Source organism: Spea bombifrons, chromosome 4 (assembly GCF_027358695.1).
Source record: "Spea bombifrons isolate aSpeBom1 chromosome 4, aSpeBom1.2.pri, whole genome shotgun sequence".
NCBI classification, from domain to species: Eukaryota; Metazoa; Chordata; class Amphibia; order Anura; family Pelobatidae; genus Spea; species Spea bombifrons.
The window spans coordinates 60,436,905-60,456,995 of record NC_071090.1 but is presented as its reverse complement, the minus strand read 5'-3'; the positions used below and the strand labels follow the sequence as shown (position 1 = coordinate 60,456,995).

Genomic DNA, 20,091 nt, shown 5'->3' with positions numbered 1-20,091 from the left:
TTACGAGGTAGGGAGTTGAAAAAAATGCGAGTGTTAATGCAACTGACGGAGTGATCATTTTCTGAACAGGTCAAGTGACAACAGAGCTCTCACAAGTACTTTTTATGTGGCACATTGGGAAAAGCTCTTATTATGGCATGGATGACAATGCCAGAGGAGTTTACTTCTCCTATTCCCAAATTAGATTAACCCTCTGCAGGTGTCTACCTGTGGTCTGTATTTTACCATGATAATACGATTAAGAACAGCCCTGGAATTGATACATTGATTTAAGGGTTGTATGGAATAGCCATTAATCATTAAATATGGAGGTTAGTTGTTTTCAGGAAGGAGACACTACAGTACAGCTTACAAGGTATGCTTCAATAAGTCTACATCAGTGCACAGTAAGGTAGACATTGAAGGGGGAGCAGTTAGAAAGGTTTGTCTTGGGTGCATGGGAATCACTTAAGATACAAAATCGTAGGTTTGGGATAGGGAGTGGTTGGGCTGTAGCGTTTAGAGCCCATGATTCACCATTAATGAAGAGAATGCTTAACTGGGCATGGAATCCTAGCACACTACATAGATCCATATGGTGGATATTTTTAAACTATTACTAATATTTACAAATATTCAACGACTTACCTTTGCATCCATTGGGACCAAATCCATAGCTGCCTACAGCACACCTATCACAGCAACTACCTACAACATTAGGTTTGCAGGAACAGCGACCACCAAATTTACTGCAACTGGTAGTTAGTGAGCCAGCTTTATTACATGTGCATTCTGAAATAGAAATTTTAAAAGGACTGTTAAAAGAAAATTCTGCAAAACTTCATTTCATCTGATATTCCCTGACAGCTATGTATGTGGCTCAGGGCTAATATCCTTAAACACAAACTAACATATTTAACAAATCATAATCATTGACATTTGGAGTGTTATACCATAAATAAGAGACAAAATATTGGTTATGAAGCCAGAGTAATAATAAATTGCCACTATGCAGTGACTTAAAACAAATAGTTGGCCGTGTGAAAGGTGTGTGGCTAAACACATCTCCTGCCGAATGATATCGCCAGACAGCTTAGTGCTCGTCAAGGGCTCCAGGTGTGGAGGGTCTAGTGAGACCCTCATACTCAGAAAGCTACTGCTACTGATTGTTTTTTTCAAGCAGCCAATATGTGGCGCGGGACTGTTATGCTAAAGCTCTGGAGTTTCAGCTGCTCCTAAAGGTAAGCCATTTTAATATGCAATCTGCATCTTGAAAAAATATGATAAAGTACTTACAAAATACTTTAATATAAATTAGTTGTTGACGAGGCTGCATGAGACATCAAAGTTTCCTTTTAAGTGCTCATGCTAACTACTATGTATATATGGGAATAGCATTGTTAAGAGGGGATCAACAGTTTTCTCTACCAATTCTGAAATTGTCAAAAAAGCTGACCACATATTTAAAGTACAGTCTTTATTATACATTGATTATGGTTGAAGTGAAATTCATGGCAAAATACCACAATACAATTAAAATAGATAATAGTGGGAGAAGTTAAGGTCACTTCTGTGTCAATAGTTAACAGAATTTCCTTAAAACAAATTCTTCACTATTACTCGTATTTCAATACATTTGGCCCACATTGTTTTAGCTGTTTTTAACCCCTTAATGACAAAGCCCGTACATTTACGGGCTCAAAATGCATTGTTTTCAATGGGTTTAGGGACCGCCCATTGTCCTTAAGGGGACTAGGTATTTAAACTATTTACAATATTTGGTATGTTACATGCATAGGTTCTACATATTATAAAGGTGCAAGGGGACTGAGATGTGCTGGTGCATTACACTGTTGCTGAGGCAATGAGGTTCATGAGGCTTGTTAGTGAATACTGCCATCTAGTGTTCACTGTATAGGATAATATATTTAGACTAAGATTTATACATATCTTTTGCAATAAGTGTTAGCGTGCTAATTTAAAAAGTAGGAGTATACTATTGTCATTCTATGGATAGTGGTTAATGTATTGCAGTATCTGTTTTTAAATATCTATATCATAGATTCAAAATGGCGGACCTTCGGACCTAGAAATAGTATCTGTAATGTCAATACATTTCACATAACTATACAATACTAAAAAAAAAAACAAGGTAACTTATACTTACTAACTGCTCCATGATGCATGCGAGCAGACAAACTTCCAATGAGCCTCTCACACACATGAGGAAGAATTTCTGTCCCAACTTCAGAAGCAATTTCAATGCAGTTATAATAGTCATATTCTTCTACTTCCTCTTTGCTGCATAAATTGTTAACTGAATCAAGTTTTGGAATCAGACCAAGCTTTGGAAGGGGCCAAAAAAGTGTTTTTATTAGTATTCCAAATAAAAAAAGTACAAAGGATTATGCAAATTTGAAATTAATTTTGCTTTCCTACAGTAATCATGCTTAGAACTGTTTATGAAATGACATGGCTTATATATATATATATATATATATATATATATATATATATATATATATATATATATATATATATAATGTATTATTGAAGGATTACATGTTTACAATGCAATTAATTTAAGTTACTTACCGAATCTATTAATATGTAAACTTTGTCATTTAATGCAACATTTGACAGTTGGTTAAAATACACATCTATTACATATTCTGTATCTGGGTCCAAACATACTGAAGTATTCAGCAAGGATAGCCTGTCACAAGAGACAATGGACATTATTACAATATTATATCGACATTTGAAAGTGTGTTCTGCTACGCATTGACACAGTGAAATAGACAGGAAATATAGACAATATGCTGCTGTTGCTGAAAACAAAAAAAAAAAACATTAGATCAAAGTATAAGAAGATATGTATCATGATTGAGGTTATTCAATATTGGTAATGTTTACTGGATCAGCCATAGTTTAAAATACATTTTAGTAAGCTTGTGGTAATATGTTATGGTTATATTACATTTTATTAATTCCTGTGTACACCTACTGATTAAAATTCTAACTCATCTCTATATAAGAATAATGACTATGTGGTACCAATGAGAAGACACATGTATTGTGTATCTGGTACATATGTAGCATTTTTTATTGTTATCTGAGGTGCCTGAAGCACAAAGACATCTGGTTATATAGTTGGGCCTACACATGTGCCTACAATCTCAAATAGAAAAGTTAATTCCACTAACCATCTAAAATCCAGACTAATGAAGAAAAAATAACTTATGCTAAAACCATATTCACTATTAAGCATCTCAACTCCCAGAGAACATAGGCATGTAACAACTGCTAATCATTAAACCTCACACATGCGTTTAGAGAATATCATCACTGCAAACAGTATCATCAATTTAAAATCACTGCCTCTTTAGGCAGATCAAAGCAAACCTCTGAGGAGCCAACTGAGATCAAAGTTTCACACTTGAGCCTTTACCTTGTTGTTGCGGCCAGATGTAATGAATAGGTAGTATTCAGAGAAATCCCACTTCTACAGCGTTCACTCACTGGACCTTGAGGTTGGTTTATCACAATCCTTGCAGTCCAGTTTTCCAGTGACTTAATATTTTGTTTAAAATTAAATACAAAAAGCGTTAATCTAAATTTGATAAATATTTCTTTACCTACTTTAACAATATGCTTATTGTTTTTTTCTGTAACACTTTACGTAACACCACTAAGAAGAATTGATTCTGTTTTGAGTGCAAACCAGTTGGTGGAGTTGGTCACAACAAATATTGATTTGATTTAGATTTTTGTTAAGATAAAATAAACATGTCTGTTTTTGAAAACATTCTTAATTTCCAGCATTTTTTCACACCTAACTAAAACTTTTGCACAATAATAGTTTAATTGTTTAATAGACTTGTGCATTCAGATTCGTACTAATTGAAAGTTTACAGAATTTTGATAAATCTGGCGATTCATACGAAGCCCCGAAAACGAAACCAAACCCCCCATGAATCAGACGAAAACTAAGTAGAAAGCTCAGAATTTTACTCTGAAATTCATGGGCCCACATTTACTCACACTCTCATTCTTATTCACTCTCGTTCATGCTCTGTAACTCTTAATCATGGATCAGGAAGAGGACATAACGGCAAGCGCTGCCATATTGGCAGAGGTTCCAACCGGGTTTGTCCGTGGAGATAGAAGACAAAAGGGAGAAGATGAAGAAGATGCAGATGTGAAAGTGGTTGGCAGAAGCGGATGTGGTCAGGAGAGAAGGTAGGGAAACAGACAGAAAGTGAGTGAGAGTGAATTTGGGAATCGGCCAACGAATTTCGTTCCTGAATTAAAAATGCCCCCAAAACAGGGAACGAAATTCATTGTCTTAAAATGAATGGGCCAAAAATGAAGCAAAAAATTTGACCGACTCGTTCTTGGCCTATTTGCACATTTCTGATTGTCTAATACTATCCACGAACCAATGTGTAGCCTTCCTGAGGCAGACTCATATATAATATGCAGGACAGTGTTATGTACAAACAATGCATCACATAAACTGGTGATTATAGAACAGTTGCTTGAAACATATAATACCTCCTATCCCCCAAACATCCAGGTGCCCAAAGCAGGACTAAAAGCATGGTAAAAGGTTAAGTTGGGCATGTGATTAGAATTAGGACTTGCAGGTCCTGCAACGCCTCAGTGTTATTGAAGCAAGAGTGCCAGTCTATGATGCCATATTTTGCCCTGCTTCATAGGTCACACAGAGGTCAATGGGGCAGCTGTGACTAAATTTTGTTGTTGCAAAACACAGGTCTCTCTTATTTTAAAAAAAACATTTAATGGTGATGAGGGGATATTAGAGGATTTCTCCATCTAGTTGCAACCTCCCCTCATAAAGTGCCACATATTCTGGACTGTTTTGGAGACATTTTCATGGTTGGGGATGGTGTGATATTCGTCTATTACAATATCTATTACAAACTACAGTTATTTTGTGTATTATTTAACTGGAAGGTCATATAACAAAAATGCTGCAGCAACAGATCAGCAAAGTTCAGACATTGTCTTATTACCTCAGGTTCAAAGCGAATAGCAATGACAAAGTCCATTGAGTATGGGATATTGTTTACAGTAAATCTTAGGCCAGCCCCATTTTGGACACGTGCAAATCCAGGGCCTGTCCATGTTACAGAGGTTCTAGAAGTTGGTTGTCGTAAGACCAATTCCACAGCATTTTGTTTGCCATAAGGCAAGATTTCCTGCATGGAATAAAATGTAGGTTACAAATGAGAAATTGATTTTGAATGTAGTTCTATATCTGCCTAAATAGTTAAAAAAATAAGGCAGTTAAGATTAACAGTTAAGATAACTAGATGACTTGATCAGAAACCATTTTTGTGCCACAGATTAAAACTCAGGAGCTATTATTATTAAAGGGACATTCCAACCGTTATGTGCACTTTAGTAACTGACTAATTGGTTCCCTTCCATAAGTCTATACTTCTCCAAAACTGGAGGTCAGCATTTTATCTGGGATGGTCAGCAAGATGTAAAAATGATATGTGTCCTGGAAAACATGACTGATGTAGTTACCCAACTTCCAGTGCATTTTCTTTTAACAGATGATTTCAATAAAGACACTTTAATATAATGAAAGCAACTGTGCAGATTCTTTCACATAGAAAGACTATGCAGTGGACCAGAATGCTGGGAAGGCATTTTTAGGTAACAAAAATTAGTTATTCAACAAAAAAAATTGACATTACTGCTAGTTTAAGCATATAGAGATATTCTCTGCTATAGGGAAACTTGCTGGAAGATAACATCTGTAAATCATTCAACTACATTTGTATTGAAACAGTGTGCTGCAGATAAATAAATAAACAGACCTGTACTTGTCGTCGTCTTCTGAAACTCCGCTTTGACATTTTTTTAAGTATTATTCTGCCGTTTTCAAATCTGAAATCAATTCCTTGCTGGAGGAAATAATCTTTACACTTTGGCATAGGAGATGGATCAATCTGAAATGGAAATATATATGTATGTGGAAATCAGAAACTGTTCAAGAAATAGAGAAATGTCCAGACACGCACAGGACTTTGGGAGATAGAGCTAAGATACATTGAGTTAAATTGGTATCACCAATATTGACAAACGGCAACTCTTTCAAATCCCCCTTTAAAATCTTGACAGTGAAGGGGCCACTTCTGCCACGTCTGACCCTTTTGAATCCCATTACAAAATACTCTCATCTCATTTGTAACCTTTGTTTAACATGTATGTCCTTTTTTCTATAACATATGGAATGTTTGATTATTGTTAAAGTCTATGCTGTGTCTGTCTTATTCTGCCTATTCTTCAGTTAGTAACTAAAACTGAAACCTGTTTTTATTACTTGGTTCATTGTTTGTTGATTCATGTTTAAATGCTACTCTTTTTATTGCTTCCTGGACATTGTGAGATAGCAATTTACTGAATATTCAATAGAAAACCTTTGAATAATTTATCAAAAAAATGAAATCTAACATTAGACACCTACCACTGTTGACTATGAGTCAAATACACCTCAGGAAGAATTAACCATTTTAAAGTTGAAGTTGATACCTTTTGTTGGGCTAACAGCAGAAGGGGCAAATGCATACGGAGGTTCTACAGAATGCATCCATGCATTTGCAAAATGGACACCTGGAGAATGTAAACGGCTCATATAGCTACCATATACATTAAAGTATTCTTGAAAACAACTCACAATTGATGCTGGCTTAGCAAGTGCTTGGGCATTTTCAGCTTCATAAATATAGTAATCCAGAGATATAAAGTAGTATCCTTGTGCAGGCTCGTTACACTGACGACCAATAATGTTAGGAAGACAGTTGCACTGACCATTGCTCTGAGAACATCTGTACCAGTAAAAAATAGTTTTTCTTGTTAAAATAAATGCTTTACTACATCATGATACAATGAAACACTTTGAATAAAGCTATAGAATTAAGTATTAGTATAAATATGTACTTCATTTGTTCAAATAAAGACATACAATAGAACAGGTTAAGACCTGTAGTAAATAAATGCATAACAAAAAAACACATTAAAAAGGTTACATATAAGTAAGCTCATACTGACATCATCAACATCATTTGAAATGACCGAACTAGATAGATGACAATAAACCAAGAATATAAATGGTGGGATATAAATAAGCCAGGTCAGAATAGACATGGAGTGTGCATTTGCATGAGAATATTGTTTTATTATCTTATAGGCTTATGATATTATTATTAGTATTTATTGTTTTATATAGCGCCATCAAATTCCGTAGCGCTGTACAATGGGTAGACAGGATATAACAAGTTGTATGTAACTTAAGTTGTCACCGTAACAGGTCAGGAGGGTCCTGCTCAAACACGCTTACAATCTAGAGATAATATATAGAGTATAATTTCTTTATGATTAATGCAATGTATAATTATCTATTAAGATTTAGTGTACTCACCCTTTCATTTATAATATTGTAAGTATACTAGGCAGCTATAAAGTACGATAGTAAAGTGTCTATATTTGCACTTTGTTTTGTATAAAAGTACATGTCTTTAGTACCTGTATGATAAACTCTGCTAAAGCCTGAGAAATAAGACGTTCTAAATGGGAATAAAGGTATGGACCACATTATAATAATTACAATACAATTGGTTCAGAGTCTCAGAAAGAGGAAAGTGTGAAGAAGAGATGAAGAAAGACTGGGGCTTGTAGGTGTGATGGGAGAGGGAAGGGGTCAAGGTAGACTAAAGCATGAGTGTAACTAAGCGTAAGATCAGGCTGATATTGTGTTTACAGGATATCATTTTAAGGATTCTTTGTAAACTTCTGCAAAATTATTTGGGATCAAACCTGCTCACATGGGTATGATCAGGTTATATGAAACTAAATATCACAGTGATCGCAACTGAAGTAAATATAGATGTTTCAGAATGTAATTGTAAAATGCTGGCTTTAATCTTATTCAGTAATCTGTCTGTAGTCAACGACACTTAAATATGTTGTCAACAAGATATCATGTTCACTTTCTGAACTTATTTTTTGTGTCATGCCTTGTTTTTTTTTACAGCCAATTTATCATCTTTTCTATGCATGTAGTTATGCCATGAAGTGTTATGAATTATATATCTCTGTCTTTATCTTTCTGGGAGTACTATTTACCACTCTGACATCAAGTCACACCACCAGGGGGAGGAATCAACAGGTGATAGACGTTTCACTTAATGTGCCATAGGTATAGGCATTGTCATAGATAATGGTGTCTTTGGAGAGATAATTGTGGGCAATAGTTGGTTTGTAAAAGCAAACCAACAAACAATATATATAATGTAAATGGAGAAGTATACTTACAAATTGTTATGTGCTCCTCCAATGTCGCAGTTACATGGTGAACAATGATAAAGGCTATTGCCAAGCCCCCAATAACCAGGCTAAAATGAATAAACGAAAAAGACATAAAACTTTTTTAAACTTTGACATGTTCCTTATCTAATGAGACATGTATGATATCATTACCTTGTGAGCATGTGTCTTAGATGAAGATTAGGTATACACTATATGACCAGCAGTATGTAGTCGCTGAATTAAGGTTTCAGCCATACCCACTGCTTCCAGGTGTATAAACCAAGCACATAGGCAGCGATCTCCTTAGACAAACATTAGCAGTAGAATAGGTCATAATGAAGAGCTCCGTGAATTTAAACAAGGTTGTCACGTTTACCACATGTCAGTTTGTGAAATGTATGTCCCAGTCCACTATACGCCAATTTTCCCTTACAGCGGGACAGCCCACCGACGTCAGCAGGACAGCCCACCAATGTCGGCGGGCAGTTCTGGCCATATACCGCAAGGGTAGGCTCCGGGTAGCCGGAGTCCACTAGTTCCCAGGTATCATAGTCGGGTGTCCACATATGATTGGTCATATAGTGTATATGCTTAGAATTCACAGATACATATTTACAAAGAAATATTTACATTTAACATGTCTTCCATGTAAGTAATAAGAGTTAGTCTTCCATCTCATACGTGAAAACAAAAACAGCCTCTCCGGTGCATTAACATGAGCAAGATGTCTATACTGTGAGTTTTAGAGCTGTATAAAACTATGACGCTAATAACCAAAAATTCTCAGATCCTAAAAAACATGTCAGGGAAAGAGGGACAGGGGGTTTTAGGCTGGGAATCATACTGTAGGATTTAATTGAGAGGGATTTGGTACCAGTGTGTAATCTTGTGTAATGTTAGGTACTATAAATGTATTTGTAAGCATTATATAACATTAATTATCTAAGATCAGTAACGAAATCACCTGGAAGCCATCACAGTGAAATTTCCTGAGGAATACTTACAAGACATTCTTCGCAGTATCGACCAACGGCATATTTTTGACATTGGCATTGTCCACTAATAGGGTCACAGATAGAGGATGGTAGACTTCCAAATGGGTTACAGTTGCAGTCTGAAAGTATACATCAATGCATAAGGCTTTTAATGATTTCAAGGAAAATGGTGGCTATTTAATTTATAGACATGGTTATACATTTTTTTTTATTTCTCTACTAATTATTTTAGTTATTTTTTTCCTACATGCCATATTACTGGCACATCTTTGTGGCATATCTTTAGACCTTAGTTTAGTTTTTAACGTAAAAATAATAAAATGCTTACCTAGGTACAGTGGTATACCTAGGCCGGGGTGGTGAGGGGTGGTCTGCCCAGGGTGCCTACTGATGTGAGTGGTGCCATCACCCTGCTGACTCTCTCCAAATGCGGACTGAACTGTCTGGAGGGGCAGGGGAGGTTGGGGAGATCACAGAACCCACTCTAGCAGAGGTATGGTATCAGAGAAGGCACAGTCTTAGACGGATGCTGCACAGTTGGACATCCATTTGTTAGAAATGTTAATATAAAGAAAGATTTGTCATCTTATTTGAAAACATTTCTGAAGTGTCACTCAACACACTTTCTGCATCAAAAAATATTGTAAGGTTTGATACTTAAACAAAGTCACTCTGAAATGTAGATTTGTTCCAGGATCCAGTAAATATATATATACAGCGCACATGGAAACCTGGCTATATACTGCAAAGCTGCTCAATCTGAAAGCATAATCCTGGTAATTTAGTGTCCTGAAACATGTCCCAGAGAATCGACAGTTGCACGTATTAGCTGCAGGGTTGGTTGGGGATACCATGGATTTCCCTCTAACCGGCCCAAAATTAAGGGAGCGCTCCCTAACACTGTGTGTTGGCGATTGATGCTGAGCACTGGCATATGATGCCATATTCCAGCGCTCAACATGGAAGCCGCACACACAGCGATGGAGTGCTGAAGTAGAGGTCTGAAGGAACAGACCTCTAGCTCCCACCACAGCTTGTGGCACAGGACTTGCAAACATACATGCTCACACTTGCCCTTTGTCACAGAAAGCAAAAGGAAAAGGGTAAAAGATGGGGAGAAAGCTGAGACAGGTAAGATATGGGGAGAACAGATGAACTTATGGGCACGGCAAGAATAATTGAGTATCCTGGCACAGGCTAGGGTTGGCAGCAGAAATTGGGAGGCAGGCAAAAGTAAGGAACCGAAATATGGCTAAATAATCAGAGTTTTAAGCAAAATAATAATTGCTGTCACAAGCAAGGCTGTGGTCAACGGTAGTCAGAAAGCAAGCAATAGACAGCAACAGGAAAGTAAAAGAAGAAGGAAAAAGATGAAGAAAGAAAAAGAAGTGCCCTTACTCTGGGAACTTCAACAGATTATAGGGGCAGATTAGTAGGGGGCTGGATAAAATGTATTAATGGCCCTTTAACTTGGCTCTTAAATATGCATGAGGAAGCCACTGGCACGTGCCCCACTCTGCTTTTCTGCCGATCGTGGGAAAGTGTGCCTGCCTTCAGAGAGGCTTAGAACGATAGCCACAGGCACCTGGGATGCCGGATGGAGTGTCCGTAAGAAGGATCAGCAGAGGACTGAGTGCGTAGGCTGCAATTCAGATCCCCTGCTCTTGATGCCACTTGGACCACCCTACAGGTAATTTGGGGCAGAGTGAGAAAGATAAGAGTTTGGTGAAAAAGGTGTGGTAGGTACTAATGATAAAGAGAAATGAGAGAGAATGGGGAAGGGAGATAAAAACAAAGGAGAGAGACAGTGACAAAGGGAGGATATAATGTGAACCAAGAGAGATGAGGATAAAGAGGGGGAGATAAAGAAAAGGGGAGGGTAATGAGAAAGGGGAGAGATTGTGTGTTTGTATTTTAACTATACTTTTTTGTATTTTGAGTGAGAGTCATTTGGGCAAGTGTGTGTAAGGGCAAGTAAGCAAGTAGGTGGCAACAAGGGTGTGAAGAAAACATCTTCAGAATATATAATGTTTGTGTAAAGCAAGAGAATTGACCCTGGAAAATAGTTATTTTAACGTATGATTTGTCAACTATGGAACAACTATATTGACATATCGGAAAGTGTTCATAGAATGGCTACTAAAATTGTAACTGATGTAGAGGTTGAAAGATATTTGCAAAGTCTAAGTGGTCTCAATATATAGAGCTTGGAGGAAAGAACAAAAGGAGGTGTGATAACATTTACATTCCTAAAGTAATTTAACAAACTAGAGTTAAGTGGACAATTAGAGGGTCAGAGGATTAAATGTATATGTAAAACATACATTTAATGAGAGAGGGTAGAGGATAATATAGTGAGGATGTGAAGTGTGTATGCTAAAGTTAAGTAGGAAAATTCAATAATTTGCAAATTGATACTCCTCTCACATATAACATAGTACTCAGCTTGAATAGGTTAAATTAAATGCAAGTGTTGTACTCACATCGACAACCCAACGGGTCAGATGGATTCAGTCCAAAGTATCCATGCTTGCACTGATCACAACGGAATCCTTCCACATTTTGCTTACAAATGCATTTGCCAGCCATTGTCCCACGGCTCTCATCTGTTTGACTCTCACATAACCCATTTTCTATAGTGCCTTCTGGGTCACAATCACAGGCTAAATAAAAATGTACAGAAATTATTATTTAACGATAAAAAAAACCCCAAAATCATATAGCTATTACCCAGCACTGACCAAGTGGATAAATATAAAGAATCAAACTAAATTCAATAGTCTATTTAAAATAGAATCGGCTGGGAACATACAAGACAGCACATAGTGACATCATACAAATATAAAAACACATACCATCGCACAATATCCTTTGTAAATGACAGAAATTAAATCAATGTGTAAACTTGCTGAGAATGAGGGGATTTAACCAACAGATATCAGAGATTGACAGCTCTAATTGTGTTTTTAATAGCATGCTGTTTGATTCTCTTTATCCAGAGGGATATCATTTTAATGAACTTTTAATAGGATTTGTTAAACTGTAACATGTTAACCCTTACCAGGGACTAATAATGCCTGCATACAGACTAAACAAATGTCTTTACCACAGGTGAAGAAATATTACTAGGAATATAATTTGGATTTTGGCTGGCATTATTATAAATAATAACCTCATATACAATTAATACAATTTTTTAAAAACAGGAAAAAAGCTGACTTACGTATGCAAGTGTTAATATCACAAATATGCTTCAAAGGATCGTGATAAAAGTATGGTTTACACTGCTCACACTGATTCCCGTGAGTATTATGCTGGCAGTCTTCACATACACCTCCACTAGTACCATTATTGGAGAGATACGCATTCATATCAAAATGGCATTTATTAGAATGGCCATTGCAATTACACTCTAGAAAAAGAAAGATATTATTTACATATATAAGAGAAAGTTGCATTGCTTTGCTACCTTTCTACCCAGTCTTTGATAGAAAATATTTGCCCCATTTCTTCCATTTTTTGCATATTTGTCACACTTAATTGATATCATGTATAGAGAGAAAAAAGTAATTCAACACTACCGGGCCCTATGTGCCCCCTTACTTACTAAATCAACCAATTAACTAAATTGAATTCATAGTGTGTTAAGTTTCATCAGACATACACAGGCATGATTACTGCCAACCCGGTTGAATCTAAACATTAATTAAATGGAAACTGTCTTCCAAAGTGAGTCAGACTTAAAGGTCTCAAAAAGCAACACATGATGCTGCAATCCAATGAAATCCAAGAACAGATGAGAAACAAAGTCATTGACATCAATCAGTCTGGAGAAGGTTACAAAGCCATTTCTGAGCTTCTGGGACTCCAGCAAAGTGAGAACCATTTTCTAGAAATGGAGAAGACTTGGAACAGTGGTGAACCTTCTCAAGCGTGGCTGTCTACCAAAATTCCTCTAATTGCAACTTATCCACAGAACTTTATTTTCTCTTGGCGCCAAGGAGATGTTAGACAATTTGTATATATAGTGGTGGTGTATTATAGTCAACATTATGTTGTTGTATACCTGCTCCCTGGGTATGTGAAATACTGATAAGTACATTATTATATTGCCACAAACCATCAGTAATTAAGCTCTAGTTAATTAACCCTGGTCTTAGCTAGTATTTTAATTAAAACCTAATTACCTTCGAGCATTCCAAGAGTGAATAAATATAATAATCTTTGGTATAATAAAAGAGCACAAACCCCTGTAGGGCACCAAAAATATCTATTTTTTTATATATATTAATACTTACTCATGCAGGCATTGTCATTGACGCCAATAGCTGGTCTCCATGGAGCATCATTATAAAATTCTTTACATGTTTCACAGTTCACACCATCTGTGTTATGTTGACAGACACATTTCCCATGCACCTATAAGAATGCTGCAAGATTTGAATCCATTCACTTAGAAAAAAGTGCTGAACAAGAATAACTATATTAGATTATTCTTTACATAAAGCGTATGTGTTAAATATAGTTACATAACAGAATATAAAAATATTGCAAACATAGAGGGCAGAACAGATCACATTATTTACCTGATTCATATATTGTTTGACTATCTTACCTATGATTGCTGAATACATTCAACTCCACAAGCCACCCTGGGCAAACAAAATTAAGCATGACCCCAAGTAGGGGTAATAACTATTAGGACCAGCTAATAATTATATTTTCATCACATTCAACCAGCCTCTACCATTACAATTTAATTGCCAACTCTTAAAAACCCAGCTATTCACAAATGCCTTTCTTAACCATATGGTTACACCCCAGCATTACAACCGGACGAGACAGCAACTATTAACTCTTTAACTGGTTAGGCAAAACCGAAAGCACCAATTTGGACCAATTAGCTCCCGAATGGCTTTTACATGGCTCTGTAGTCTGCTATAGGCAATACAATGCAGTCAGTGTGTGTACCCTAAAGATAGCTTCATTGCTTGGTGCAAACATGTTTTATAACCCTCTCAGCCTTATCATTTCTTGTCTGCTTCCCACTAGTCTCCAGTATATATCATATTCTGACCTCAATGTGCTCAGTGTTCGCTGTTTTGTAACATATTTACTATGGAGCATAAAAATGTTGTTATTTCCTGGTGCCTTGGTTTGTAATGCACGAGTAAGACAACAGGAAAGAGTACACTATATGACCAAAGTATGTGGACACCTGACAATCACACCTGTAGTAGCTTATTTTACATCCCACTACAAAACCATAGGTACTAATATGGTGTTGCATACCCCTCCCTTGCAACTATAACAGCCTCCACTCTTCTGGGAAGGCTTTCCACAAGATTCTGGAGTGTGTCTATGGGAATTTGTGCTCAAAAGTGCATTTGTGAGGCCAGGTACTTACGTTGAACAAGAAGCCCTGGCTTGCAATTGGCGTTCCAGTTCATTCCAAAGGTGTTCAATAGGGTTAAGGTCAAGGCTCTGTGCAGTTCCTCCACACCATGTCTTTGTGGAACTTGCTTTGTGCACAGGAGCGCAGGCATGCTGGAAAAGGAAAGGGTCTTCCCCAAACTGGTAACCTAATGTTTGAAGCATACAATTGTCTAAAATGTCTTTGAATCCTGTAGCATTAACAGTACCCTTCACTGAAACTAAGGGCCTAGCCCAAACCCCCGAAGAACAACCTAATGCCATTATCCCTCCTCCATCGAACATTACTGTAAGCACTATGCCATCTGGTATATAGTCCTCCTGGTATCTGCCAAACCTAGATTCATCCATTATACTTTCTGATAGTGGCGCGTGATTCAACACTCCACTAAATGTTTCCACCGCTCCAGAGTCCAGTGACTGTGTGCAGCTACTTGGCAATGCAACGCTTGTGTTGATGTTGCTTCCAGTGGGAGTTTGGAAATTTTACACGCATTAGCTACAGCAGCCCCAATCTGTTTGGTCTACCGCTTCATTGCTGATCTGTTGTCACTCTTAGATAATTCCACTTCGCAATGGTATCACTTACCGTGGACCAGAACAGATCTAACAGGGCAAAAATTTCACAAAGACTTGTGGAAAAGGTTCCATCTTATTACCCATTCTACTGCTGGCATTTGTCTATGGAGATGGCATGCTTCATTTTATGCACCTGTTAGCAGTGAGTATGGTTAAAACGCCTAAATTCAATAATTAGGAGGGATGTCCACATAGTTTTGGTCATATCGTGACTCTGGTGGCATGGATCTGACAAAATAGCAAGGCCCTTTGTGATCCTAGGTCCAAAGCCTACCGATTTCCATGGATGTATATCACTGATTATAAAGCAGATAGAAAGCTTTTAATGTTGCAATTTTTCTGAAACATTATAATGTGAAAAATATGATTCACCTAACAAACTGCAATGGTGTCTTACCAATACCTTACCATTCCAGGTTGGCTAAATAAATCACTATTTGAATTTTCCACAGGGATGCACTCGCTGGCATGACCATTACAAAAGCAGCTTCCTTTTACAATCATTTCATAAATCGCATAATAATATTTTGCTTCTGGTCCACTTATTCCTCCATAATGCGTAGTATCTCCAAGGGTATGAAGTTTTGTGAAGTTTATTCTTAAGTTAGTTATAGTAATAAGATCTAAAAGCAAGGAGATATTGGTAAATGTTGCCAGTTCAAAGTTTTTTATGGTGGTATAATTTCAATGAAAACATTTACACGTATTCAATCGACCCAATTATCATTTTAAGTACTAAAAGAGGAGAAAACCATTATAGATTCATTTAGTATTTCCTTTTTTCCTGAAAGCATCACAAGAAAGAAACTTAACAAGAAGACAATGCAATATATTCTTTGGCCCCAAAAAATATCATGACATCTGGTCCCCATGGCTTAACTACTGAAAAACTTTTAGCTCCCTTATGGGAATTGCTAAGGAAATTAAAACTTGACTTCCCAGGACCTTGAAATATTACTGACTCTAGCATCAATGACTTAAGATATGTAAAAAATGAATGATGTGTGATAAATTGATACAATCAGGGCCGGCCTTTGGGGTGTGCGACCTGTGCGACCGCACAGGGCGCCACACTCCAGGGGGCGCCGCCGCGGGGTCCGCCACCGCCGCGGGGTCCGCCGCCACCGCCGCGGGGTCCGCTGCCGCCAGTAGCGTACCTAGCGGGGGGGGGGGGGCGGTCCGCACCGGGTGCCGCTCATCAGGGGGGCACCCGGCACCCCTCCAGAGACGGACAATAATGTCCGCCGCTGGAGGAGCAGGCTCGCAAGGGAGCGGTATCGGAGGTCTTTAACAGACCTCTGGCTCCCTTGAGTGATTTTAAGCCGGTTCAAGGATCTCCCTTGAACCCGGCTTAAAATCGCTCAAGGGAGCCGGAGGTCTGTTAAAGACCTCCGATACCGCTCCCTTGTGAGCCGCGTGGCAACAGCTGCTGTGCGCCGGGGTTTGTTGTCAGATCCCGGCGCACAACACTGAAGCCGCGCCCACCGCTGTCCGTGCCCTCTGACCCGGAAGAAGACAGAGAGGACAGAAGAACTGAAGAAGAGGAGCGAAGAGGAGGAACAGAAGCTGTAAGGAGAAAAGAGGAAAGGTAGGAAAGCATTCAGTGAGAGTGGATGTATATGTGTGGATTAGTGTATATGTGTGGATTGGTATATATGTGTGGATTGGTGTATATGTGTGGATTGGTGTATATGTGTGGATTGGTGTATATGTGTGGATTGGTGTATATGTGTGGATTAGTATATATGTGTGGATTGGTATATATGTGTGGATTGGTATATATGTGTGGATTAGTGTATATGTGTGCATTGGTGTATATGTGTGGATTGGTGTATATGTGTGGATTAGTATATATGTGTGGATTGGTATATATATGTGGATTGGTATATATATGTGGATTGGTATATGTGTGGATTGGTATATGTGTGGATTGGTATATGTGTGGATTAGTGTACGTGTGGATTGGTATACGTGTGGATTAGTATGTGTGGATTGGTATGTGTGTGGATTGGTATATGTGTGTGGATTGGTGTATATGTGTGGATTGGTATACGTGTGGATTGGTTTACGTGTGGATTGGTATACGTGTGGGTTGGTATACGTGTGGATTGGTATACGTGTGGATTGGTAAGTGTGTGAGAGTGATGGGTGTTATGCTGTACCATTTCCAATGTCTTTTTCATGATCTAATTATGCTCTAAAAGTACATCATAACTCCCATCACTCTATACTGTTCCATACAGTGGCAGAGCTGGGAGGCAGAGGCCTTGCACCCCCACCGCAGGACTCCTGAAAGGTAAGTGAACTTCAAAGAGGGAAAGGGTAGATAGTTAGGAGGGGGTAGATAGGGAGAAGGGAGTGAGGCAGGGGAAAGGGGGTAAATAGGGAGAAGGGGTAGATAGGGCAGAAGGGAGTGAGAAGGGGTAGATAGGGCAATCATACTCCTATCATGCCAACTCTGCGAGTACATCCTGGAATCTGGGCATGATAGGAATGTGATTGCTGTTAATCATATATATATATGATTATATATATATAATATTGTTATTTAATTGTTTTGTCCTATTTTGGTGTGTTACTTACTTTAAATAAAAGTGTTAGATTTCTTTATGGTGTGTGGGGGGGTCATATTCGGTTTTGGCCAGGTAAATGCTGCACTTTCGGTTTCAGTCTAGAATTCGTTTCGGTGCATCCCTACTACTAAGCCAGACAATGAAGTGGTAGGCCTACACCACATCAATGTTTGGCGTAGTATATAGTGATTGGGGTTTTGTTACAAGTTTTTATTCCTTTCTTTTTATGGGATGGGGGGGCGCCAGAGGAGTAGTCCGCACAGGGTGCCAGAACACCTAAGGCCGGCTCTGGATACAATGTAAGGGATTGCATGGGTCATCCCATTTAGCATTTTGTTAATTAGTTTCTTACCTTAATTACTGCTTATTGTTAGATTTTAACCCATTGCTTTCTAGGCTTACCTTTAATCCCACACATTTTCAATGTGAACAATTTGAATCAAGAACACATTCTTCTGGCAGTTATCCCCAAAATTATAATAAATATTGGTAGGTAGGTTTTGTGAAGAAATCAAGAGGTGTTCAAACACACATAAAAAATGTTTGGTACAAATGTTTCACTACTGCGGCGATAATAAGTGCTGTTGGATGCGGGCTTGCAAAAAAACATGAAGGGATGCAACGTTATATAGAGATGTTTGGTTAAGTAAGCTTTCAGGGCCTTGGAGGTCTTTTCTCTGTAGAAAAGATCTCTGAGGTCCTGAAATGTGTATCACATTAAACTTTACATCTTTTTTTTATGTTGGCCTAATAAATTGTATGAACTTTGACTAACGATATCATTATGTAAAAATGGAATTATATATCATACCAGTTATTCATACCTTGGATGAATGGATCATAGGGGTCTTCAATGTCAAAATTTGGATCAAGTGCCTTTAAAATCACCTACGAAATAAAAAAAAGTATTTTCTTTTCTAATGGCAGCATGATGAAACCATAATTAGGTAGTTGCCATTTGGTTTGTGGGTTTTTTTTTATGAATCTTGGAGACAGTATTTTGTAGGAACAACCCTAGAATTAAGAACTTATTTTAAGGGCTGCGTGATGGTGCATGGAATTGTCATTAAATATATGCAGCTGGTTATTAGTTATAGACCAGTCAGAGCTTATAGTATATCTTGCTATGTAGACAGCAATAAAAGTCTCTATCAGTGCACAGTGGAATATAGAATGTGGGGAGCAAGTTATGTAGGCTTAACAGGGCAGTAAGCAGCATTAAGAAAAGGCTGCCCCACTGTAAATTAATAATTTCCTGGTAAGTGTAAAGTGCCAGGTAGAGCTTGCTAGGATTTGTTTCCATATCCTATGGGTTAGGTGCCTAGCGTGTAACAAGCAGGGACCCCAGCCTGTCTTCAAGGTTGCATGATATTGTCACATAGTCCAATAACACTGTGGCCTTTTTCTCCATAACCCTATGTCTTCATTTTGATACACTTTAATGACCATGTTGACCATTGCACCCATGGTACTTCTGATAACATTCTAGTGTACAAACACACAGATGAAGAACAGTCTGTTTTGCATGCATTATTGATTCTCTTTTACATCTAAATATGACACTTTTGTATTATTGAATAGGAATGCAGTCAAGTCACTATCCATCAGGTACAGGTCTGGACTGACCTACCAGGATACCAGGAGATTTCCCGGTAGGCAGCCTCCCCTGAAGAGAAAAAAGATTGTTTTTTTTTGCATTATACAAACTATACCTGTGCGCTCTCAGTTAGTTCCAGCTCATTAAATGATGTCATGGGCCACAGTGATGTTGGGAAAGATGTGTTTTTATTGTATTTTATTATTATTATCTTTTATTTATAAAGCGGGGGTATGACACGACTGGAATTGACAGACTAAGACCGAAGATACATTAGGTGGAGAGAGCCCTGCTCGCAAAAGAGTCTTAGACTATTGTGTTTTTCAATATACTTTAAAATGCAGGGTTTGCCCCTATTCTAACCTAAAATATTGCGGCCGTGACCCAAAATGTGCAGTGTGCCAAAAATTACAACATGAAATATGAGGCTTGTATTCAATTATTTCCAGTGCTGGTTTTAATTCCCAGTCCGACCCTCATCAAGTATGCCAAACTTAATATCTGAGTAGTATAAAGTTGTCAGAGTTTAATTCAGTTTAAATTCTGCATTAACTTAAAGTTACCTTTAGTAATTGTCGGTCACTATATA

General features: G+C 37.8%; 1 protein-coding gene across 1 annotated transcript in view; it reads right to left on the bottom strand.

Moving 5' to 3' along the window:
- Window positions 1-20,091, bottom strand: part of LAMB4 (laminin subunit beta 4) — a 67,374-nt gene that overhangs the window by 35,851 nt on the left and 11,432 nt on the right. Inside the window, exons 7-20 of the mRNA XM_053465463.1 lie at window positions 18,730-18,793; window positions 15,741-15,955; window positions 13,619-13,739; window positions 12,544-12,732; window positions 11,804-11,983; window positions 9,330-9,439; window positions 8,332-8,411; window positions 6,695-6,845; window positions 5,835-5,966; window positions 5,019-5,204; window positions 3,431-3,552; window positions 2,575-2,695; window positions 2,147-2,324; window positions 628-771 (exon numbers count right to left, since the gene is read on the bottom strand). Of these exons, the coding sequence (XP_053321438.1) occupies window positions 628-771; window positions 2,147-2,324; window positions 2,575-2,695; window positions 3,431-3,552; window positions 5,019-5,204; window positions 5,835-5,966; window positions 6,695-6,845; window positions 8,332-8,411; window positions 9,330-9,439; window positions 11,804-11,983; window positions 12,544-12,732; window positions 13,619-13,739; window positions 15,741-15,955; window positions 18,730-18,793 (1,993 nt within the window). The remainder of the gene's footprint in view (window positions 1-627; window positions 772-2,146; window positions 2,325-2,574; window positions 2,696-3,430; window positions 3,553-5,018; window positions 5,205-5,834; window positions 5,967-6,694; window positions 6,846-8,331; window positions 8,412-9,329; window positions 9,440-11,803; window positions 11,984-12,543; window positions 12,733-13,618; window positions 13,740-15,740; window positions 15,956-18,729; window positions 18,794-20,091) is intronic.